The sequence below is a fragment of the Mobula birostris genome, chromosome 29 (assembly GCF_030028105.1).
Source record: "Mobula birostris isolate sMobBir1 chromosome 29, sMobBir1.hap1, whole genome shotgun sequence".
Classification (NCBI taxonomy): domain Eukaryota; kingdom Metazoa; phylum Chordata; class Chondrichthyes; order Myliobatiformes; family Myliobatidae; genus Mobula; species Mobula birostris.
The window spans coordinates 28,372,615-28,398,466 of record NC_092398.1 but is presented as its reverse complement, the minus strand read 5'-3'; the positions used below and the strand labels follow the sequence as shown (position 1 = coordinate 28,398,466).

The 25,852-nt window shown below is 48.2% G+C and overlaps 1 protein-coding gene across 1 annotated transcript; it reads right to left on the bottom strand.

Annotated features, from left to right (window-relative positions):
* Positions 1-1,127: 1,127 nt before the first annotated feature.
* On the bottom strand, positions 1,128-14,892 carry tsr2 (TSR2 ribosome maturation factor). Its single transcript, XM_072246575.1, has 5 exons — positions 14,743-14,892; positions 6,943-7,033; positions 5,142-5,233; positions 3,665-3,856; positions 1,128-1,973 (listed from the first exon to the last, which is right to left on the bottom strand). Exons 1-5 carry the CDS (start codon positions 14,875-14,877, stop codon positions 1,851-1,853), a joined length of 633 nt encoding a protein of 210 aa, XP_072102676.1. The 5' UTR covers positions 14,878-14,892; the 3' UTR covers positions 1,128-1,850.
* Positions 14,893-25,852: the final 10,960 nt, after the last annotated feature.

Sequence of the window (25,852 nt, the reverse complement as noted above, 5' to 3'; positions counted from 1 at the left end):
AGATGCTGGAAATTCAAGCAACACACATCAAAGTTGCTGGTGAACGCAGCAGGCCAGGCAGCATCTCTAGGAAGAGGTACAGTCGACGTTTCAGGCCGAGACCCTTCGTCAGGACTAACTGAAGGAAGAGTGAGTAAGGGATTTGAAAGTTGGAGGGGGAGGGATGGAGCCAAGAGCTGGACAGGCAAAAGGGATACGAGAGGATCATGGGACAGGAAGTCCGGGAAGAAAGACAAGGGGGGGGGGGGGTTGGACCCAGAGGATGGACAAGGGGTATATTCAGAGGGACAGATGGAGAAAAAGGAGCATGAGAGAAAGAATGTGTGCATAAGAATAAGTAACAGATGGAGTACGAGGGGGAGGTGGGGCATCAGTGGAAGTTAGAGAAGTCAATGTTCATGCCTTTTGTATATTGGCGAGACCCGACGCAGACTGGGAGACCGCTTTGCTGAATATCTACGCTCTGTCCGCCAGAGGAAGCAGGATCTCCCAGTGGCCACACATTTTAATTCCACATCCCATTCTGACATGTCTATCCACGGCCTCCTCTACTGTAAAGATGAAGCCACACTCAGGTTGGAGGAACAACACCTTATATTCCGTCTGGGTAGCCTCCAACCTGATGGCATGAACATCAACTTCTCTAACTTCCACTGATGCCCCACCTCCCCCTCGTACCCCGTCCGTTATTTATTTATATACACACATTCTTTCTCTCTCTCTCTTTTTTCTCCCTCTGTCCCTCTGAATATACCCTTTGCCCATCCTCTGGGTCCACCCCCCGCTTGTCTTTCTTCCCGGACCTCCTGTCCCATGATCCTCTCATATCCCTTTTGCCTATCACCTGTCCAGCTCTTGGCTCCATCCCTCTCCCTCCTGTCTTTTCCTATCATTTTGGATCTCCCCCTCCCCCTCCAACTTTCAAATCCCTTACTCACTCTTCCTTCAGTTAGTCCTGACGAAGGGTCTCGGCCTGAAACGTCGACTGCACCTCTTCCTAGAGATACTGCCTGGCCTGCTGCGTTCACCAGCAACTTTTATGTGTGTTCCCATAGGAATACTGTTTTGTTTAGCTGTACACATGCATATGAACTCGAACTTGAGAAAGAGATTTTACTGGAATCTAGTTGTTTCACAATACCATTACCAAAGTTATTTTATTAACAATAAAATGAATCAATTCCAAAATCTATTCAGCAGAGAACTTAATTGCAAACAAGAGTCTCATTCCCAACTGGTACACAAATCACCCTAGAATTGTTTTTGATCATTTGCTTTCTTATTTACAAGAAGTTCAACCTGGGCCTCCCAGGGATGACACACAGAAGTGTGGCAGTCAAGTTCATCACGGGAAAAAAAGGTTGGCTTGAATTCAGCTGCTCTGCTTCGCTGACAGAACTGGATGTCTACTGGACAGGGAACAGGCGGACGTTGGTGCTGATGTCCAGGGGTTGGACGCCATCTGCGCCCATTTCTGGGGCTGTGTCTCGCTCGACACCAGTGAAGAACTCCCATTGAGGCACCACAGCCAGTCGGAGAATGCAATTTGTTTCCGAGTACGTTAAAGGTGGTGGATTGGGAACTGGAGCTTCAGTCCACAAGGTACGGAGTGACTGATTACTGCAACGAGAAAGTGTTTAAACACAGGAAGAAGGGAATCCAGTGACAGACTCCTGGAAGGCTCTGCAACTGTGCAAATGCCTCCATTGTGAGGCTGTGCAGTTAGAGTTTCTGGCTCCCATCTTTTCCAGGTTGATCACAGGGAACTCCCGCTGCAGGGGCAGGGTTGTTGGGGGAAAAGAGTCTTTCCAAGCCACGGAGGCACACGGGGAGCAAATTCCGCTCACCGCCTACTTCCTTCTCCGCCGCACCACAGTCCAGCCATCAGGATCCTCTTCTTCGCTCGGCCTCTCGGCTGCCACTGGGCAGAGGGATTTCGGCTCAGGAGCTGCCTGGCTGTCGCAGTCCATGGCCTGGCAACAAGGAGAGGAAGAGGGATTAGTGCTACCCATCTCAACTTCAGCCCCTCGAGTCTAACCCTTCGTTGGGCGAGATCGTGGTTGATCTCTTCTCTACCTGTCTTCCCATCACCATCAGTTCTCCTGATCCTTCAGAAATTTACACTTAGTGGCTACTTTATCTGATACACCTGTACATCTACTTGTTAATGCAAATATCTAAATGGCCAATCATGCGTCAGCAATGCAAAGCATGCAGACATGGTCAAGAGGTTCAGTTGTTGTTCAGACCAAACATTAGAATGGAGGAAACAATGTGATCTAAGTGATTTTGACACTGGAATGATTGTTGGTGCCAGATGAGGTGGTTTGAGTATCTCAGAGAATGCTGATCTCCTGGGATTTTCACACACAACAGTTTCCAGAGTTTATAGAGAACGGCGCGAAAAACAAAAAACATCCAGTGAGCAGCAGTTCTGTGGGGTGAAAACACCTTGTTAAAGAGTGAGGTCAGAGGAGAATGGCCAGACTGGTTCAAGCTGACAGGAAGGCTAGTAATCCAAATAATCACGCAAACAACAGTGGCGTGCAGAGAAGCATCTCTCTGCAGATATCACATTGAGTGAGGCGGATGGGCCATAGCAGAAGACCATGAACATACACTCAGTGCCCACTTTATTTGGTACAGGGGGCATCTCATCAAGTAGCCACTGAACGTATCTGCTTTTTAAATTCCCCTCAGTAATCCACTCTCCTAACCCTCTGGGGCAGAGATCACTCCACAGCAAAGTGCTGGATAGACCATTTGGACCACTAGGCTGTGCCAATCTTGATGCCCATTTACAGTAACTGTCCCCCTCCCATATAACATCCATCTCTCTCCACTCCTTTCATATTTATGTGTCTGGCTAAACTTCCATCAAGCTGCCTCGTTCCACTGCCAGCTCCACTAATCGACTATACACACTTACCACTCACTGCGTTGTCAAAAAAATCGGCTCCTTGTGTCACCTTTAAACCTTCTCCCTCTCAGTTTAAAAGTATGGTCCTCTGCTGTTGGACTTATCTACCCTGGGGAAAAGATTCCGAATGTCTAACTATCTACAGCTCTTATAATTTTAAAATCTCTATCAGGACTTTATCAGGACAGATGCTCTGGGAAGAAAAAAAACAAGTTTGTCCAAGCTCTCTTTAATTCAAAGTACGTTTACCATCAAAGATTATACGATGTTGAGATTCGTCTCCTAACAGGCAGCCACAGAACAAAGAGACCCAAAAGAACCTTATAAAAAACGGTCAAACGTTGTAACCGATACTCGGTGTAGCACAGCGGTTAGCACCACGCTTTACAGCGGAAGTGATCAGAAGATCGGGGTTCCAACCCTGCCGCTGTCTGTAAGGAGTCTGCAGGTTCTCCCCGTGACTGGGTGGCTTTCCTCCGGGTGCTCCGGTCTCCTCCCACAGTCCAGAGAAATATAACGGGGAGGGTTGCTGAGTGGTGGTCATGCTTCGTTGGGGCTGGAATCATGGCGACAGTCGCGGGCTGTCCCCAGCACATCCTCCGACTGTGTCGGTCGTTGACTCAGCATGTTTCAGTGTTCGTGACAAATGAAGCTAATCTTCAGTGCCATACCGAGTGTGCAGGGGCAACTCAGGCCTCAGCACTGCACAGAGGGGCGGAATGCCACTGACAGAAATGGCCTTACCTCTGCTCCATCCTCCTCCTCGTCCTCCTCCTCACTGTCCTCTTCAGCGGCTTCCTCCCCGGGCCCTCGGGCCGGCACCACTTCCACCCGCACACGGTTCCGCCTCTCCACCAGCTGCTGGATGCGAGCCCTCACCTCCGACTCCTGACCCCTCTGGCACAGGGCGAAGGTGCTCCAGATCTGGTGAGCAACCTGGTGACGAAAGCAGCAAACGCTCACACCAGCACGGCAGTGACCCCTTCCCAGTGGGTGTAAACCCCCATAACGCCCCCCCTTACCCTTCCCTCTCTCTGTAACCCCTGCGCCCAACACATCCATCTGTGACCACCCACCATGACACCAACATCACCCCCATACCCCACCCCTATAACCCCTCAGCCTCACCCCTCCCCATCTCTGTAAGTCCTCTCCCTCCCCTACACTCCTCCCCATCACTGTGACCCCTCTGCCCCCCCTTTCACCCCTCCCCATCTCGGTGACACCCTCTGTCCCCTACGCTCCTCCCTGTCTCCATGAGCCCCTCCCTCCCCTACACCCCTTCCTATTTCTGTAACCCCTCCATCCCTGCCTTCTTGACCTTTTCCAGCCCCCATACCCCTCCCTTGATCCCTTCCCCCTTTGTCTCCATAAACTTCATTGTCTCCTACACCTCACTTTTCTCATTTTTGTAGCCCCCTTCAGCTTTGACACCACCCCCCCCATCTCGGCAACCACCTCTGGCCCCTGCAGCCGTCCCTATCCCTTCACTACACCCCCATTGCCCCTGCATCCCTCTCCACGCCATCACTGCCTCCCCCAGCCCCTGCACTCACCCTGTCCTCATCAAGCCCTCCGTCCTACAGTCTCACCTACCCCCCACTTCCAGAAGAGGAGAGAGTCACAGACGTAAAACAGATCAGGCGATGGGCAGAGTTGAAAGATGGGAAGGGCTCGCAGGGATCGGGAGGGGCAGACAAGGCTGTAGAGATGGGAGGAGGGTGGTGGAGGTAGTTGGGGGGAGGAGGTGGATGGTTACAGACACAGGGAGTTCAGAAGAGCAAACACAAGAGATTCTGCAGATGCTGGAAATCCAGAACAACACACACACAAACTGAAGGAACTCAGCAGGTCAGGCAGCATCTGTGGAGAGGAATAAACAGTCAACACTTCAGGCAGAGACCCTTCATCAGACTGGAAGGAAGGAGGCAGGAGCAGGAATATGAAGGTGTGAGGGAGGGAGGGAGGGGCCAGGGTCACAGAGATGGGGAAGGATTAGTGCGGCAGAGATGGGGCGAGAGGGGTAGGTGCTCCATAGCTGACGGGGCAGAATGGACCGGACCGGACCGATAGCATTGGCCAGACACTGGGGGACCTCATCAGGACAAGGCGAGGACACCAGAGGCCCAGATCCACAGGTAGAGGGGATTAAGATGTAAACCCGTGATGAGCCCTGCCAGAGAATCCTGTAACCCTCCCAGCTGCCACCTGCGCCTCTCACCTCGGGCAGGCTGCCGTCCTCTACCACCGTGTCGAACTCATTATCCAGAATGTCCGCCAACAGCTCCTCCACCTCCTCGCTCTCCAGGTCAGCTGAGGCACAGGCAGCACAGAGGATTAAAACAGAAAGAGAGCACACATTGGTTCAAAAGTAGACAACTAACATCATCTTAGCCCTTAACCTACCCAAGCAAGTCTGTCCCGAAAGCTTCCAGTTTTTAAAGATTGAGCATCTGTGGATGCTGGAAATTCTGGAGGAACTCAGCAGTTCGGGCAGCGTCTATGGAGGGGAATAAACACAAACACGAGGAAATGTGCAGATGCTGGAAATTCAACACACACAAAATGCTGGTGAACGCAGCAGGCCAGGCAGCATCTCTCGGAAGAGGTACAGTCGAAGTTTCAGGCCGAGACCCTTCGTCAGGACTAACTGAAAGAAGAGATGGTAAGAGATTTGAAAGTAGGAGGGAGAGAGGGAGATCCAAAATGATAGGAAAAGACAGGAGGGGGAGGGATAGAGCTAAGAGCTGGAAAGTTGATTGGCAAAAGAGATACAAGGCTGGAGAAGGGAGAGGATCATGGGACGGGAGGCCCAGGGAGAAAGAAAGAGGGAGGGGAGCACCAGAGGAAGATGGAGAGCAGGCAAGGAGTAATTGTGAGAGGGACATCCTTGCCTGCTCCCCATCTTCCTCTGGTGCTCTCCATCTTCCTCTGGCACTCCCCTCCCCCTTTCTTTCTCCCTAGGCTTCCCGTCCCATGATTCTCTCCCTTCTCCAGCTCTGTATCCCTTTTGCCAATCAACTTTCCAGCTCTTAGCTCCATCCCTCCCCCTCCTGCTTTCAAATCTCTTACTATCTCTTCTTTCAGTCAGTACTGAAACGTTGACTGTGCTTCTTCCTATGAATGCTGCCTGGCCCACTGCGTTCCACCAGCATTTTGTGTGTATTGCCTGAGGGGAATAAACAGTTGACCCTTTTTCAGGACTGGAGAGACAGGGGACAGAGTCCAGAATAATAAGTCTGCAGGTGATGGGTGATGCCAGGTTGGAGGGGTGGGGGCAGTGAGGGTGAAGTAAGAAGCAAGAGGCTGGGAAGTGATAGGTGGAAGAAGTAAAGAGCTGAAGAAGAGGAATCTGATGGGAGAGGAGAGTGGAGCATGGGAGAAAGGAGAGGAGGAGGGGAACGAGAGAGAAATAATGGGCATGTCAGGAGAAGGGAAGGGGTGAGAGGGGAGCCAGAATGGGTAATGGAAAAAGATGGGGGGGGGGGGGGAGGAGAGAGATTACTGGAAGTTAGAATAATGTACATGCCATCAGGTTGGAGGCCACCCCGACGGAATACGAGGTGTTGCTCCTCCAACCTGAGCTTGGCCTCATCGTGGAAGTAGAGGCGGCCATGGACCGACATGTTGGGATGGCGAGCGGAATTAAAATGGGCGGCTGCGAGGAGATCTTTAATCTTAAAGAATCGAGTTCCAGAGAAGTGGAAAGTTTGAATTTAAACATTCTACAGACAATCAGAAGGAGGAACATCCTTCTATTCTGAGGCTGTGCCCTCTGGTCCCGGATTCTTCCACTAGAAAAAACATCTTCTCCACATCCACTCTATCTTGGCCTTTCAAAATTCAATAGATTTCAGTGAGATCCCTCCTCATTCTTCTAAACTCCAGTGAGTACAGGTCCAGAGGCATACTCCTCATACGTTAACCTTTTCATTCCCAGGATCTTTCACATGAACCTCCTCAAACACATTCTTCATCCCACTGGAATTCTAAATTCTCCAGGAACTGTGGACATCACTCACCGTTGTCATAGAAATACTGCTCGACTGCGGTCACCATCCAGGCTGCTTTCTGTTGGCCGTGAGCTCCCCCGAATCCATTCTCCAAGGCCACCTGCAGATTGGCAACAAAACAAAACTCTCAGTTCTATAGCAACGGGATAGTAGCTGCTCTTGACCCTGGTGGTACGTGTCTGCAAGCTTCTGTACGCTCTACCCGAAGGGAAGGGAGAATGACAGGGTGGGAGGGGTCCCGGACTGTGTGTTGTTTTCCTGTGGTAGTAAAAAGCACAGACGGAGTTCATGGAAGGGAGGATGGTGTCAGAGGACTAGGACATAAAATCAGGGATGGAATGCTGAGGCTTTATAAGGCATTGGTCAGACCACACTTGGAGTATTATGAACAGTTTTGGGCCCCTTATCTAAGAAAAGATGGGATTAGCATCGGAGAAGGTCCAGAGCAGGGGTTCCCAACCTTTCTTATGCCATGGACCAAGACCACTAAGCAAGGGATCCAGAGATACACGAGAATGATCCATGGAATGAAGGGTTAATGTATGAGGAACGTTTGATGATTCTGGGCCTGTACTCGCTAGAGTTTAGAAGAATGGGGGGGGGGGGGCGATGATCTCATTGAAATCTGTTGGATACTGAAAGGCCTGGACAGAGTGGATATGGAGAGGATGTTTCCTATAGTGGGGGGGGGTCTAGGACAAGAGGGCACAACCTCAGAATAGAAGTACATCCTTTTAGAACAGGACGTACTTCTATTTAGGGGCGGGGTGCAAGTGCGGAACGGACTGCCAGTAGAAGTGGTGGTTGTGGGTTTGATTTCAATATTTAAGAGAAGTTTGGACAAGTACATGGATGGGAGGGGTATGGAGGTCAACGGGACTAAGCTTAATCACAGATTTCACGAACTGAGGGGCCTGCTTCTGCGCTGACTCTATAAGGAGCAGGAAGCTCTCTGCCTTGGCACCACTGGTGTAGACAGGAGTGCGTATACCATCCTGCTTCCGAAAACCAGTGACCAGCTCTTGTGTTTGGCTGACGGACAGAAAGGTTGTTGTCATGACACCATGCTCCACAGCTCTCTCTCTCCTTCCTGAACTGACTCATCGTTACTTGAGGTTCACCAGTGGGTCACAGAACACCTTTCATCTATCTTGGTAAACGTAACACAATTCCACTACATTCTGCATTCCGTTTTAACACAGAAAATTCTGTTTTAATGGGAAGAAAAAGCATTTCAGTATGTATATTGTATATATTTCTTTGCCATTAAATTGGATCTTTGAGAACATCGAACACTACAGCATGGCACAACCCCTTCAGCCCACAATATTGTGCCCACTGTTAACCCGCTCTAAGATCAATCTAACACTTCCATCCTACATATCCCTTGTGTCTATCTGTCTCCTATATGCTGCCAATATATGCCCCTCCATGCTGCAGAGCATGCACGCACCCACTACTGTGTAAAAAACCTGACATCCCCCATACCTTTCTCCAATCACCTTAAAATTATGGCCGCTCATATTAGCCATTCTCACCCTGGGAAAAAGTCTTTGCCTGTCCCCACTCAGTCTATGCCTCTTATCATGCTGTACACCTCTATCAAGTCACCTCTCATACTCCCTCACTCCAAAGAGAAAAGCCTCAACCTCTCCTCATAAGATATGTTTCCTAATCCAGACAGATCTCCTCTGCACCCTTTCTAAAGCTTCCACATCCTTCCAAGTCCTTTTGAGTCGACCAGACCTGAACACAACATTTCCAGCGTGGTTTAACCACACTAATGATCAGTGCTACAGAGCTGCAGCATTACCACGTGGCCCTTGAACTCAGTCTCCCGACTGTTAAAGGCCAACACACCTTCTCAACAACCGCATCAATTTTGAGGGATCTATGGACTTGAATACCAAGATCCCCCTGTTCCTCCACACTGCTTGGAATCCAGCCACTAACTCTGCACCCTGCCTTCAAGTTCGACCTTCCCAAGTGAATCACTTTGCATTTTTCCTGGTTGAACTCCCATCTGCCGCTGCTCAGCTCAGCTCTTCATGCTGTCCCATTGCAACCTACGACAACCTTCTCCACCATCCAGAGCTCCACCAACCCTCATGTTATCTGCAAACTCGCTAACCAACCATTTCCTAGTTGTAAACTTGTTTTTCCCAGAGTATTACCTTGATGTCCCCACATCTGGAACAATCCTTCTGGATGGCATACAGCTTCTCTCCCATTGTTATAGGTCTATTAAACAGATCTCTTCTACAACAAGATGGACCTGTGACCTCTAAATTTACCTTGTCCTTACTCATTATTGTCTGCCTGAACTTCCTCTGTAACGGTAATATTATTCAACATTGTTTAATGTCACTGCCAGTAGACAAGTGTAAAGCAGAATGAAATAATTGTTACTCTGGCTTACATACATACATTGATTGTATGTCCATAAAGTGACGCTGGGGGCAGGAGTGTCTCTACAGAGTTCAAAGTAAACTTATTATCCAAGGATATATATATGTCCCTCTATACAACCCTGAGATTCATTTTCTTGTGGCCATACTCAATAGATCCATAACAAAATAGTAAACACAACAGAATCACTGAAATACCTCACGAACTTGGGTGCTCAACCAGTGTGCAAAAGACAACCGTGCTAATACAAAAAGAAAGAAATAATAATAATAAATATCGAGAACATGAGATGAAGAGTGCTTGAAAGCGAGTCCATAGGTTTCGGGAACAATTCAGTGTTCAGTGAAGTTATACTCTTTGACCCCTCAACCAGCAGGCTTTCAAGAGCTCGATGGTTGAGGGGTAATAGCCACTCTTGATGCTGGAGGTGTGAGTCCTGAGGTTCCTGTGCCTCCTTCCTGATGGCAGCAGTGAGAAGAGAGCACGAGCTGGGTGGTGGGTGCCCCCAATGATGGATGCTGCTTTCCAGCGACACTTTGGGTAGTAGGTGTGCTCAATGGTGGGGAGGACTTTACCTGTGACGGACTGGGCCACGTCTACTACCTTTTATAGCATTTTCCATTCAAGGGCATTGGTATTTCCATCAGGCTGTGATGCAGCCAGTCACTAAACTTTCCACTACACACGTGGCAAAGTTTTAGATGCCGTGCCAAATCTCTGCTAACTCCTAAGGAGCCTTGCCTTCTTATGTGCTGGGCCCAAGACAGGTCTTCGGAAATAACACCACCAAGGAATTTAAAGTTGCTGACCCTCTCCACCTCTGCTCCTCCGAGGACTGGCGCATGGACCTCTGGTTTCCTCCTCACAAAGTCAATAATCTTGCTGACATTGAGTAAGAGGTTGCCGCTGTGGGATTCAGTGACCCACAGGAAATGATGAAGTTGTGGGAGTTGAGGGTGTGGAAAAGTGGGTTACCGGTTGGAGATGTTGATCAGCCTTACTGCTGTCAGCAGTTTCAAGTTTCAGGGTGTCAGCATCTCTGAAGGCACACAGGATGATCCCGGCACGATTCAGTGCAATACCCGCTGTGAGTTTGACTCTTGGACGGCGCCTGTAGATGGGTAAGCGGTGCCCCGCGTTCCGTGTTTACGTGGACAAACCAGACGCACTGAGAGAAGCACACACAAAATGCTGCAGAAGCTCAGCAGGTCGGGCAGCGTCTATGGAGAGTAACAAAGAGTCGACATTTCCGGCCGAGACCTTTCATCAGGACTGGAGAGGCAGGGGGAAGAACCCAGAATAAGAAACTGTGGGGAAAGGAAGGGAAGGAGCTGATGAGGGGGTCTCGGCCTGAAATGTCAGCTGTGCATTCCTCTCCACCGACCAGCTGAGTTCCTCCAGCCTTTTGTGTGTTACTCGGGACTTCCAGGATCTACAGAATCTCCTGTGTTTATGAATTGAGAGAAAGTGGTGTGGGATTTTCCAATGTCGGATTGTATCAGGATTGCGCAAACAAGATTCAAGATGGCTCAATGTCATTTCCAGTACACAAGTGTAAAGGAGAAGTAAATAATCATTACTCCGGATCTGATACAGCACAAAAAAAAACACAAGAACACAATAATTTAAAAATACACAATACAAAAGCACACTACAAGATAGCTTATATACATAGATTGATCGCACGTCCATGAGGTGACGCTAGGCACAGGGGTGTCTGTACATACGGTGACTGACAGAAAATTACAAAGTAGTGGTGGTTGGGGGTGTGGAGGGCTGGGTTAGTGGCTGCAGGTGTTAATCTAGCTCACTGCTCGGGGAAGGGAACTGTTTTGAGCCTGGTGGTCCTGGCGTGGATGCCACGTAGCCTCCTCCCCGATGGGAGTGAGACAAACGGTCCACGAGCAGAGTGGGTGGGATCCTTCATACTGTTACTGGCCCTTTTCCGTCTACATCCTTGATGGCGGGCAGGCTGATGCCAACGATGCGTTGGGCAGTTTTGACAGTGTCTGCCACAGTGCAGTTTCCGTACCAAGCAGTTCAGGTGCTCTCTACTCTGCTCCTGTAGAACGAGGCAAGTACGAATGTACAAGCTCCAGCTCTCTTCAGCCTACTCAGAAAGCAGAGATGCAGTGAGCTTTGCTGACCACGTAGGAAGCTAAACAGTAGTGACTACGTTGTCCTGTTTGTGGCACTCTGGTTGTTTTTTTATTGTACCACCTCCATGTCTGGACTGATTGGCACACAGCTTTTCACTGCATCTTCGCTCATACTGACAGAATAGCGTGGCAGTCAGCACAAGCGAGGGCGGGGCCGGTTTAGACCGCTGCCCCACGACTCGGCTCGGCGCTGAACTACGGGGCTCTCTTTGCGGATTAGGTCAGAACTCTATTTGCTCGCGGTTATTGTTTGCATGATGTGTTCCATTTCCCTGCAGATTGGGTATTCGACAGTCTTTATATTTTACAGGTTTTTTTTTCAAAAACAGGCACGATGTGTTTTTTTCCTCCCTACATTGGGTGTTCGGTCTTTTTTTAAATGTGGGTTCCTTTGCTTTCTGGCTGCCTATTAGGAGACTAATCTCAAGGTTATAAAATGTATACATACTTCGACAATAAAAGTACTTTGAACTCCTTACCATGCTGTAAGTCAGGGGTCCCCAACCTTTTTTGCACTGCGGACCAGTTTAATATTGACAACATCCTTGCGGACTGGCCAACCGTGGGGTGAGGGAGGTGTTCAAGTGGGGTTAAACTCACCTCAACATGTCTGTTACAGTTAGGGTTGCCAACTTTCTCACTCGCAAATAAGGGACAAAAGTAGCAGTCAAATCCCGGGACACTTTACCCCAGGAAAGACTATCATGACCATGAAGCCTTGCGCGGGCACCTGCGTGCACATGCGCCTAAGTGCCGATTTTTTTCCCCCACAAATCGGTTTTCCCTTCACCTTCCCAACTACACTGTACATACATTATTTCTACTTTATATAGGCTGTGTATTTATCATATCATTCCTGCTTTTACTATATGTTAGTGTTATTTATTTTAGGTTTTATGTGTTATTTGGTATGATTTGGTAGGTTATTTTTTGGGTCTGGAAACGCTCAAAAATTTTTCCCATATAAATTGATGGTAATTGCTTCTTCACTTTACGCCATTTCGGCACGAAAGGTTTCATAGGAACGCTCTACCTTAGCGGGGGGAAATATGGGACAAGGGCAGTCCCATATGGGACAAACCAATTTAGCTCAATATACAGGATGTCCCGGCTAATACGGGACAGTTGGCAACCCTATGTTCAAGTTCAACAGTGCATGACAGGGAATGAGGAAAGGTGCAGCTGACTCATGTCATTTCCTCACGGCCTGGTAGCACATGCTCTGGGGCTCAGTAGTTGGGGACCGCTGCTGTAAGTGACTGGTTATGAATTGTGTTAATTCCCACCTTCCTGCTACATTAGAACTACATTAGTTCACCTGTCGCTCAAATCGCTCTACCGATCGTGCCCTAGTGCCTCTGCACTCCTCTCTGTCCTGTCCCACCTGGAAAATGGCCCCTCATCCGCAAGGATGCCATTTACTGACTTCAACTTGGCATGTACAAGATCATCCCTCAGAAGCTGCTGGGTAAACTGTCCTTGTTGGGTCTCAACACCTCTCTCTGTAACTTGGACTCTTTCCAGAAAGGCCCCTGTCAGTCTGTCTCTAGCTCCATTATACTGATCACCAGTGCCCCCCTCAGCTCACTGTACTGACGTATGACTGTATTGCTAGATCTAGTTCAAACCAAATCAGCAAGTTCGCTGATGACAGAGCAGTGGCTGGCCTCAGCAACCACTCCTACCCCTCCCCCAACCTTCCTTTCTACTCCTGATGATGACTCACTTCCATGGATGCTATCTGACTTCCTCCTGCACTTTGTACGTTCCGCTCTCGATTTCCAGCAGAATCTCTTCTGTTTCCAAAATATTCTGCATTCTGTTTTGTTTTACCTTGTTTGCCCTCAGTGCACCGCGTAATGAATTGATCTGCATGAACAGCAGGCAAAACAAGCTTTTCACTGGACCTCAGTACACATGACAATAAAAAATATTTATTTGTTTTTGCTTTGTACTATGATGCACCTTTGCGTGGTTCTTCTGCCCAGGTGACCCATGTAACAAAATGTCTTCACTGTATCTCGGTACATTGGACTTCCACTGACTTTTTATGGCAGATGGCAGCCCAACTCAAAGCTACATTACCACCAGCAACTAGACTGCAGTGTGGTGTAAAGAGTTAGGGGGAAAAATCCTTTCAACTTCTCTTTCAAACGAAAGCCAAGTTACCCCAAAGTGCCCTATGGCTTTGTAAGTAATGAAAGGCGATACTGAATTGAAGTCACTCCCATAACCTAAAAGTTTTTAAATGAAAACTATCAATCCCCAAAGACTGTAATGAAGCCTGCGTTTGATTTACATGTGACAGATATAAACTGCCTACCAACTTATACAAAAATCTCCAAGATCCCATGTATGTGACATTGTCACAGGAAAGCAGCATGCATCATCAGGGATCCCAACCACCCAGGACATGCTCTCTTCTCACTGCTGCCATCAGGGAGAAGGTACAGGAGACTCAGGACTCACGCCACCAGGTTCAGGAACAGTCATTACCCTTAACCATCAGGCTCCTGAAACATAGGGGATAATTTCACTCAACTTCACTTGCCCTATCACTGAAATGCTCCCAAAACCTATGGACTCACTTTCAAAGACTTCATCTCGTGCTCTGGATACTTATTGCTTATTATTACTATATTTTTCTTCTTCAATTTGTACAATTTGTTGTCCTTTGCACACTGGTTGAAAGCCCAAGTTGGTGCTGTTTTTAATTGATTCTATTATGGTTACTATCCTATAATGGATTTATTGAGCATGCCAGCAAGAAAGTGGATCTCAGGGATGTATACGGTATCATATGTACTTTGATAATAAGCAACACACATCAAAGTTGCTGGTGAACGCAGCTGGCCAGGCAGCATCTCTAGGAAGAGGTACAGTCGACTGCGTTCACCAGCAACCTTGATGTGTGTTGCTTGAATTTCCAGCATCTGCAGAATTCCTGTTGTTTACTTTGATAATAAATTTACTTTGAACTTTATCTTTCAATTCAACGAAATCACCACCCAGTCACAGTGACGGCCCGCTATGGTCCTGCTAGGGACACAGCTTCCCGGAAATGAGTCTGCGACATGACATCACTCCGCGCCGTCTCCATGCATCATTTCCTGGCAACGCCGCTGCTCCGCTCCCGCCTCAGAACCGAATTTGGCCACGGCGTCGTCCGTCTCGGCAGCGCTCGTCTTCCCCGCCCTAACTCCGCCTCCCCGGTAACGGCGGACATTCCTCTTCCTCTTACCTGGAAGGCGGGCCAAGCTTCCAGAGCCGTCCTGATGCCCTCCACGAAGAGCCCGGGAACCCACTCCGCCATCTCCACCGGGGTGCCTCCGTCTAGGGCGTGCCCGCCTGCGACGGCGACCGGCTGTCCGCGCATGCGCAGTTGGACATGACCCAGGCCGCGTTAAACTGGGCATGCGCGTCCAGCTGTGCTCCGACACCTGCTCAGTCGGTCTTAAGGCCGACGAGGCAGCGGTGACGCTGCTGCCCCTGGCGCTGTGGAGTAGCAACTACATTTCCTGCCCTGGTGCAAATTGAACTATTTCCCAGACATCCCGCCCTGCAAAAACTCATTTCAGGGAGGTAGCATCCCACCCTCGCAACCCCATATTTCCACCTCCCCACCCCGGTCGACCTCCAAGGGCGCATGTATACGGGACATTTGATTATGAAAGAACACAACAATTTATTTGACATATATTGAAACTATTTACACACACACATATTCCTTGTTGAGTATTTTGTTGGCAATCTCAATGCTAATGCAAATAGCTTTTCTATTTCTTTTGCAAACTTTCCTGGTACTGTGATGTGGCTCTGCTGAAAAGAACTGTGAAATACTTGAGCAACACACATCAAAGTTGCTGGTGAACACAGCAGGCCAGGCAGCATCTCTAGGAAGAGGTACAGTCGACGTTTCAGGCCGAGACCCTTCGTCAGGACTAACTGAAGGAAGAACTAGTAAGAGATTTGAAAGTGGGAGGGTGAGGAGGAGATCCAAAATGATAGGAGAAGACAGGATGGGGAGGGATGGAGCCGAGAGCTGGACAGGTGATAGGCAAAAGGGATATGAGAGGATCATGGGACAGGAGGTCTGGGAAGAAGGACGGGGGGGTGGGGTTGGACCCAGAGGATGGGCAAGGGGTATATTCAGAGGGACAGAGGGAGAAAAAGGAGAGTGAGAGAAAGAATGTGTGCATAAAAATAAGTAACAGATGAGATACAAGGGGGAGGTGGGGCATCAGTGGAAGTTAGAGAAGTCGATGTTCATGCCATCAGGTTGGAGGCTACCCAGACGGAATATAAGGTGTTGTTCCTCCAACCTGAGTGTGGCTTCATCTTTACAGTAGAGGAGGCCGTGGATAGACATGTCAGAATGGGATGTGGAATTAAAATGTGTGGCCACTGGGAGATCCTGCTTCCTCTGGCGGACAGAGCGTAGATATTCAGCAAAGTGGTCTCCCAGTCTGCGTCGGGTCTCGCCAATATATAAAAGGCATGAACATCGACTTCTCTAACTTCCACTGATGCCCCACCTCCCCCTCGTACTCCATCTGTTACTTATTCTTATGCACACATTCTTTCTCTCACTCTCCTTTTTCTCCATCTGTCCCTCTGAATATACCCCTTGTCCATCCTCTGGGTCCAACCCCCCCGCTTGTCTTTCTTCCTGGACCTCCTGTCCCATAATCCTCTCGTATCCCTTTTGCCTATCACCTGTCCAGCTCTTGGCTCCATCCCTCCCCCTCCTGTCTTCTCCTATCATTTTGGATCTCCCCCTCCCCCTCCAACTTTCAAATTCCTTACTCACTCTTCCTTCAGTTAGTCCTGACGAAGGGTCTCGGCCTGAAACGTCGACTGTACCTCTTCCTAGAGATGCTGCCTGGCCTGCTGCGTTCACCAGCAACTTTGATGTGTGTTGCTTGAATTTCCAGCATCTGCAGAATTCCTGTTGTTTGTGAAATACTTGAGCAGCCTTCCGTGCGATCAGCCTCCCCAATATGTTGTGGTCCCTAAAAGAAACAAAAGCATAAGGTGTATCCTTATTGTCTTATATAATACTTTGTTTAGTGATTTTGTCTAATCTGTAAACCAATCTGTAATCTGTAAACTGGGTATATGCAGAAAATGTGATGTTAAAATACAGTATGTACTTAAATATTATCATGGAGTCGTTTTTTAATTCTATTACAACTTTAAGCGTGCCTACAGGGAGTTTGGCCTCATCACATGGGACATCAATAGTATTGTTCCTTAGCAGCTAGCCAGCTAGTTTAAATAACGTTACCTATGCTAATGAACAAATGACACCTGTTAAACTCACCTCAACATGTCTTTTACAGTCTTAACTCACCATGGGCAATAGAAAAGTCACTGTTGTGAACAGTGCAGTGAGCAACACTGTCATTATTTTTGACCCCTATTAGGCAGGGGTACACTTTAGTGTAGTCTGGGGTGAAGTACATTTTATATTTTCTTTTTTTGAAACACTTTGCCATGGTGGTGCAGGACATGAAACTGAACTGATGGAGAGACAGAGGTCGACTGTAAAGCCCACCCACAGAGAAAACTGATAGGTCTACTTAGCACAAAGAGAGACCAATCAGGATGCTCGCTCCTGCTCGCGGTCTCGATCTCACTCCCGCTCCCGCTCCCCCTCTCCCTCTCATTTCCGGGATATTGTATATAATTAGCCGGCATCAGGGAGCTGCTATTAATATGTGGGAGACTCCCGGAACTGCCGGGAGAGGTGGGATGTCTGATTTCCTTCTTCCTATCACTTTTTATGAACGATTTATAGAATATAAATTTATTGTCAGAGACCATATATGTCATGAGATACATATTCCACCGAGATACAACACTGGGCGTCACGGGAGGTTGCTCCTGCCTGTGACCATCGAACTTTGCAGCTCCTCCCGTGGAGGGTCAGACACCCTGAGCCAATAGACTGGTCCTGGACTTATTTCCATCTGGCGTAGTTTGCATTTTGTTGTTTGACTGTTTGTGGTTTTTGTATTGCTATGTTTATGCTCTATTCTTGGTTGGTGCGGCTGTAATGAAACCCAGTTTCCCTCGAGATCAATAAAGTATATTTATATATCTATCTATCTATCTATATACAACCATGAGATTAATTTTCTTCTGGACATACACAGTAAATCCGCGATAGAATAATAGCCATAATAGAGCCAATGAAAGAGCGCAGCAACTTGGATGATCAACCGGTGTGCAAAAGACAATGAACTGCAAATACATAAAGAAAGAAATAATAATAAATAAATAGTCGTTCCTGATGGAAAATGTACAGAATCTGGCCCTTTGTACCTCCCTCTGCAACTGGATCCTCAACTTCAAAACCAGAAGACCACAACCTCTGTGGACTGGAATTTGGAAATAACGTCTTCACCTCGCTGACAGTCATCACTGGGGCACCTCAAGGATCTGTGCTTAGCCCACTGCTCTACTCTCTCAGCACCCATGACTGTGTGGCTAGGCACAGCTCAAATACCATTCATAAATTTGTTAATAATACAACCATTGTTGCAGAATTCCAGATGGTGACGAGAACAGGAGATGCACCAGTTAGTTGAGCGGTCTTGCAATAACAACCTTGCACTCAGTGCCAGAAAGACCAAAGAACTGATTGTAAGTTTCAGAAAGGGTGAGGCAAGGGAACACAGGCCAATCCTCATGGAGGGATCAGAAGTGGAGAGAGTGAGCTATTTCAAATTCCTGGGTGTCAAGATCTCTGAGCATCTACCCTGGTCCCAACATACTGATGCAGCTATAAAGACGGCAAGTCAGTGGCTATATTTCATCAGGAGTTTGAGGAGATTTAGTTTGTCAACTAAAACACTCGAAAACATCTACAAATTTACCATGGAGAGCATTCCAACTGGCTGCATCACCGTCTGGTATTTGGGGGGTGGGGGGGAGGTCTATTGTACAAGATCGAAGTAAGTTGTAGAAACTTGAAAATTTAGGAAGTCGGCATCCATCATTAAGGACCCCCACCACCCAGGACATGCCCACATTTCTATTACCATCAGAAAGGGGTACAAAAGCCTGAAGGCACCCACTCGGTGATTCAGGAACAGCTTCTTCACCTCTGCCATCTGATTCTTAAATGGACATTGAACCCGTGAACACTGCCTCATGACTTTTTTTAATTTCTGTTTTTTTGCACTAACTTATTTTAACTTAACTATTTAACGGACATACATATACTTAATATAATTCAGTTTTTCCTCTATATTTATTTATCATGTATTTCACTGTACTGTTGTCAAAAGATAACAGATTTTATGACATATGCCGGTGATACTAACCCTAATTGGGATTCAATAAATACCAAGCGCATAAACACGAGGAAGCCTGAGATGCTGGAAACCCAGAGCAACTCAGGAGGAGCTCAGCAAGTCAGGCAGCATCTGTGGAAATGAATAAACAGTTGACATTTCAAGCCGAGACCCTCCTTCAGGGCTGGGAAGGAAGGGAGAAGATGCCAGAATATAAAGGTGGGGAGTGGGGGAAGCAGGATGGCTAGAAGGTGATAGGTGAAGCCAGGTGGGTGGGAAAGGTAAAGGGCTGGAGAGGAAGGAATCTGATAGGAAAGGAGAGTGGCCCAGAGGGGAAAGAGAGGGAAGGGGGGACCCAGGGGAAGTGATAGGCGGGTGAGAAGAAGTAAAAGGCCAGTGTGGGATAGAAGAAGAGGGGAGGGGGAGGGTTTTTTTTTTACCAGAAGGAGAAATCAAAATTGATGCCATTAGGTTGGAGGCTACCCAGACAAAATAAAAGATGCTGCTCCTCCACCCTGAGGGTGGCCTCATCGTGGCACAACAGGAGGCCACAGATCGACACGTGGAAACGGGAACAGGAATGGGAACGGGAATTAAAATCTGTGGCCACCGGGAAGTTCCACTTCTGGCAGATGGAGCAGAGACAATCATTCACAGAATGTCATAGCACGCAAGGACAACAATCATCCTCATTTTAATTTTTAAAATGTTCCTTATTCATAATTTTAAAAAATAAAGCCAGGTTTGTTCTCACAGGCATAAGATGCATTAAAGATTACATGAAGTAGCATCAAGGGGACATAGCTTCATATGAGCACTCACAAGAAAAATACTTTTCTTTTGTTGTCACATGTACCGAAATACAGTGAAGATTTTGTCTTGAATACCGTTCATACAGATCTGATCATTACACAGTGAATTGGGGTAGAACAAGGTAAAGTAGTAACGATGCAGAATAAAGTGTAACAGTTACAGAGAAAGGGCAGTGCAGGTAGACAATAAGGTGCAAGATTACTATGAGGTCAAGAGTTCATCTTACTGTACGCATTGCCCTCTCCCAGTGTAGAGTACCCTCCTGCTTTAAATTATCCACCATTGTCTCTGTGCCAAAAAAGACCAAGGTAACCTGTCTGAATGACTGGCGTCCTGTCGCACTCACCTCGATAATAAGCAAATGCTTCGAGAGGCTGGTCAAGGACTACATCTGCAGCTTGCTACCACCCACACTGGACCCCCTACAATTCACCTACCGACACAACCGATCAGCAGATGTCGCAATAGCCACAGCTCTACACACTGTCCTTTCACACCTGGAGAAGAAGGATGCTTATCTGAGAATGCTGTTCTTGGACTACAGTACAGCATTCAACACCATAGTTCCATTCAGGTTCAACAGGAAGCTCAGAGATCTCGGCCTTGACCCTGCCTTGTGTAGCTAGATCCTGGACTTCCTGTCAGATCGCTGGCGAGTGGTAAGAGTGGGCTCCCTCACCTCCACCCCTCTGACCCCCAATACAGGAGCCTCTCAGGGCTGTGTACTAAGTCCTGTATACCCATGACTGTGTTGCCTCCCGCAGCTCTAACCTGCTAATTAAATTTGCCGATGACACTACATTGATTGGCCTTATCTCAAACAATAACGAGGTGGCCTACAGAGAAGAAGTCATCTCTCTGACACAGTGGTTTCAAGAAAACAACCTCTCCCTCAATGTCGCAAAAACAAAGGAGCTGGTTGTGGATTACAGGAAGAATGGAGACAGGCTAACCCCTATTGACATCAATGGATCCGGGGCTGAGAGGGTAAACAACTTTAAGTTCCTTGGCATCCACATCACCGAAGACCATGATCTGTGCATACCGGCTGCACAACAGCACCTCTTTCACCTCAGATGGTTGAGGAAGTTCTGAAATGATATGGTATTTGTAAGTAGGTACCGTGCACAATCCTGATTTGATGGAGACAGCCGTGAGAAGCACGGAAGAACATCTGGAGAAACTTCTGAGATGCCCACTTCGCTGCTGCTGCTACTGTATGATTGAGAATCTCCGGAGGGGAAGGCCCCAAATCCTCGGCTTTGCCTATTGCCTGTTGCCAGGACTGGGGTCGAAGCGCTCAGCAGAGATGGTGCTCGGTGTCGGAGGGCTGGTTGGAGGCTCGAAGTTTCCAGATGGACTCGAGAGTCAGACTGTGGTCGGGTGTTTCCAGGGTGCTGCATCGGCAAGTTTGCGGCGCTGGAAGCTCATGGCAGGAAGAGTTTTTCTTCCTTCTACCGTCTGCGTGAAACGATGGGACTTTCCAGAGACTTTGAGACTTTTTTTTAAACCGTGCCCATGGTCTGTTCTTTATCAAAAAACGATATTGCTTTGCACTGTTGTAACTATATGTTATAATTATGTGGCTCTTGTCAGTTTTTCAGTCTTGGTTTGTCTTGTGTTTCTGTGATATCATTCTGGAGAAACATTGTATCATTTCTTAATACATGCATTAATAAATGACAATAAAAGAGGACTGCATGTACTCATAATCTAATCTAAAAAGTTTGGTATGGGCCCCCAAATCCTAAGAACTTTCTACAGGGGCACAATTGAGAGCATCCTGACTGGCTGCATCACTGCCCGGTATGGGAACTGTACTTCCCTCAATCACAGGGCTCTGCAGAGAGTGGTGCGGACAGCCCAGCGCATCTGTGGTTGTGAACTTACCATGATGCAGGACACTTACAAAGACAGGTGTGAAAAAAGGGCCATAAGGGTCATTGGGGACCCGAGTCACCCCAACCACAAACTGTTCCAGCTGCTACCATCCGGGAAACAGTACCGCAGCGTAAAATCCTAGACTAACAGACTCCAGGACAGCTTCTTCCACCAACCCATCAGACTGATTAACTCCCATTGATTTGAGTGTATTTCTATATTACATTGACTGTCCTATTTATTATAAATTACTACAATTGCACATTTGAATGGAGATGTAACATAAAGATGTTCACCCCTCATGTATGTGAAGGATGTAAGAAATAAAGCCAATTCAATTCAATTCGTTCAAAGATTTAAAGTACGTTTATTATCAAAGGTACGTATGCCGTATACAACCCTGAGATTCCTCTTCCTCACAGTCACGAAACAAAGAAGCACAATGGATCCTGTTCAAAGTAAAAATATCAAACACTTAACATGCAAAAAAAAGAACTAATCATACAATTTTATTCATTATGTCCCGTGTCATATGACGTGGGCGATCACGGTCTTTCCGTGACCGTGATGGTTCTTGGCAGTTTTTTCTACAGGAGTGGTTTGTCATTGTCTTCTTCTGGGCAGTGACTTTACAAGACGGGTGACCCCAGCCATTATCAATACTCTTCAGAGATTGTCTGCCTGGTGGGACATGTGATCTACACCGGCTGCTCATATGACCATCCACCACCTGCTCCCATGGTTTCACGTGACCCTGATCGGGGGGCTAAGCAGGTGCTACACCTTGCCCAAGGGTGACCTGCAGGCTAGCAGAGGGAAGGAGCACCTTACACCTCCTTTGGCAGAGACGTATCTCTACCCCCACCACCTACCTTATTGTACTGGGGAACTGTATCTACATATTTTACAAGATGGAACACAATATTCCATTGCAGTTCCTTAGGAGTTTGCAAGGATTCCGCATGACGTCTAAAACACCAATGTCCTTGAACGGAAAATCCTTCAAAAGGTAGTGGGTATGGCCCAGTCCATCATGGATAAAACCCAGTAACACACAACATGCCGGAGAAACTCAGCAGGCCAGGCAGCACCAATGGAAAAGAGTACAGTCGACATTTTGGGCCGAGACCCTTCGGCAGGACCTGGAGAAAAAACACTGAGTAGATTTAAAAGTTGGGGGGGTGGGGGGGGAGAGACGCAAGATGATGGGTGAAACCGGGAGGGAGAGAGATGAAGTAAAGACAGTGAAATTCTCCAGAAAAAGTGGGATCTCCCACTGGACACTCATTTTAATTCCACTTCCCATTCCCATTCCAATATACATATGAATATCCATGGCCTCCTCCTCTGTCGTGATGAGGCCACACTCAGGTTAGAGGAAAAGCATCTTATATTCCTTCTGGGTAGCCTCCAACCTGATGGCATGAACATCAATTTCATAAACTTCTGGTAATGCCCCCCCCCCACTTCACCATTCTCCATCTCCTTTTCCCCCCTTTCACCTTATCTCCTTACCTGCCCATCGCCTCCCTCTGGTGCTCCTCCCCGCTTTTCTTTCTTCCACGGCCTTCTGCCCTCTCCTATCAGACTCCCCCTTCTCCAGCCGTGTATCCCTTTCACCAATCAACTTCCCAGCTCTTTACTTCATCCCTCCCCCTCCCGGTTTCACCTCTCACCCTGCGTTTCTCTCTCCCATCCCCTCCCCCCGACCTTTTCGATCTACTCCTCAGCTTTGTCTCTCCAGTCCTGCCGAAGGGTCTCGGCCTGAACCATGGACTCTACTCTTTTTCACAGATGCTGCCTGGCCTGCTGAGTTTCTCTAGCATTTTGTGCGTGTTGCTTGGATTCCCAGCATCTGCAGGGTTTCCCTTGTCTGTGCTGTACCGAGGTGGTGATTAGGGTTGTACCAGCTGGTTCAGGAACTGGACGGTTGAAGGGAAGTACATTGCTGTCGGTTCGTTATCAGGGTTTTTGAGCACCTCCGTGTTCCGACCATGGCTTCCTCTTTTGCCACAATGAGGCCACCCTGAGGGTGAAGGGGCAACACTTTGGTAGCCTCCATTCTGACAGCATGAACATTGGTTTCTCCTTCCAGTAATTTATTTCTCCTCTCCCTTCCACTCCCCACTTCACTCTCTGCCTATCACCTCCTCCAGGTGCCTCTCCTTCCCTTTCTCTATCCTCTTCCCCCACCCCACTCCTTTTATCTTCTGTCCTGAGAAAGGGTCTTGGCCCGAGACGTCGACTGTTCATTAATTTCCGTAGGCCCTGCCCGACCCGCTGAGTTCCTCCAGCACTTTGTGTGAGTTCCTCTGGATTTCCAACATCTGCAGAATCTCCGGTGTTTTTAGTTAATTACCGAGACACAGTGAAGATAAAAATAGTAGTCATAGTCATAGTCATACTGTATTGATCCCAGGGGAAATTGGTTTTCGTTACAGTTGCACCATAAATAATAAATAGTAATAGAACCATAAATAATTAAATAGTAATATGTAAATTATGCCAGGAAATAAGTCCAGGATCAGCCTATCGGCTCAGGGTGTCTGACCCTCCAAGGGAGGAGTTGTAAAGTTTGATGGCCACAGGCAGGAATGACTTTCTATGACGCTCTGTGCTGCATCTCGGAGGAATGAGTCTCTGGCTGAATGTACTCCTGTGCCCACCCAGTACATTATGTAGTGGATGGGAGACATTGTCCAAGATGGCATGCAACTTGGACAGCATCCTCTTTTCAGAGACCGCCTTCAGAGAGTCCAGTTCCATCCCCTCAACATCACTGGCCTTACGAATGAGTTTGTTGATTCTGTTGGCGTCTGCTACCCTCAGCCTGCTGCCCCAGCACACAACAGCAAACATGATTGCACTGGCCACCACAGACTCATAGAACATCCTCAGCATCATCCGGCAGATGTTAAAGGACCTCAGTCTCCTCAGGAAATAGAGACGGCTCTGACCCTTCTTGTAGACAGCCTCAGTGTTCTTTGACCAGTCCAGTTTATTGTCAATTCGTATCCCCAGGTATTTGTAATCCTCCACCATTTCCACACTGACCCCCCTGGATGGAAACAGGGGTCACCGGTACCTTAGCTCTCCTCAGGTCTACCACCAGCTCCTTAGTCTTTTTCACATTAAGCTGCAGATAATTCTGCTCACACCATGTGACAAAGTTTCCTACCGTAGCCCTGTACTCAGCCTCATCTCCCTTGCTGATGCATCCGACAATGGCAGAGTCATCAGAAAACTTCTGAAGATGACAAGACTCTGTGCAGTAGTTGAAGTCTGAGGTGTAAATGGTGAAGAGAAAGGGAGACAAGACAGTCCTCTGTGGAGCCCCAGTGCTGCTGATCACTCTGTCGGACACACAATATTGCAAGCACACGTACTGTGGTCTGCCGAGTCAGGTAATCGAGAATCCATGATACCAGGGAAGCATCCACCTGCATCGCTGTCAGCTTCTCCCCCAGTGGAGCAGGGCGGATGGTGTTGAACGCACTGGAGAAGTCAAAAAACTTGACCCTCACAGTGCTCGCTGGCTTGTTCAGGTGGGCGTAGACACGGTTCAGCAGGTAGACGATGGCATCCTCAACTCCTAGTCGGAGCTGGTAGGCGAACTGGAGAGGATCTAAGTGTGGCCTGACCATAGGCCGGATCAGCTCCAGAACAAGTCCCTCCAGGGTCTTCATGATGTGGGAGGTCAATGCCACCGGTCTGTAGTCATTGAGGCCGCTGGGGCGTGGCGTCTTCGGCACAGGGACAAGGCAGGACGACTTCCACAGTACAGGAACCCTCCGGAGCTTCAGGCTCAGGTTGAATACATGACGGAAGTACTCCACATAGCTGAGGGGCACAGGCTTTGAACACCCTGGTACTGACACCATCCGGTCCTGCAGCCTTGCTCGAGTTGAGACGTTTCAGCTGTCTTCTCAACTGTTCAGCCGTGAAACCCACCGTGGTGGTTTCGTGTGGGGGGGGGTATAGTCATGAGAGCAGGGTGGGGGACTGTGAGGAGGGGTAGGAGTGGAATATGTGTTGGTTGGGGGCCAACAAATCTTGCACACTGTTCATACAGATCGGATCATTACACAGTGCAGCGAGCTGGAACAAGGTAAAACGATGCAGAATAAAGTGTAACAGCTACAGAGGAGGTGCGGTTTACTACTGCTACGTTGACTCAGGTCTAGGGGGCCGGCGTTGGGCTCGACGACGGACTCTCCACTTCTCCCTCTCCCTCATCAGTGTGTTCAGTTCATCTACATTAGCCACGCCACTGTCTCCTTAGGACCGTGTTGACCATAGTCCTGGGAGGGCGCCCAGGGTTCATCCTGCCGTGCTTGGGCTCCCATATGATGACTA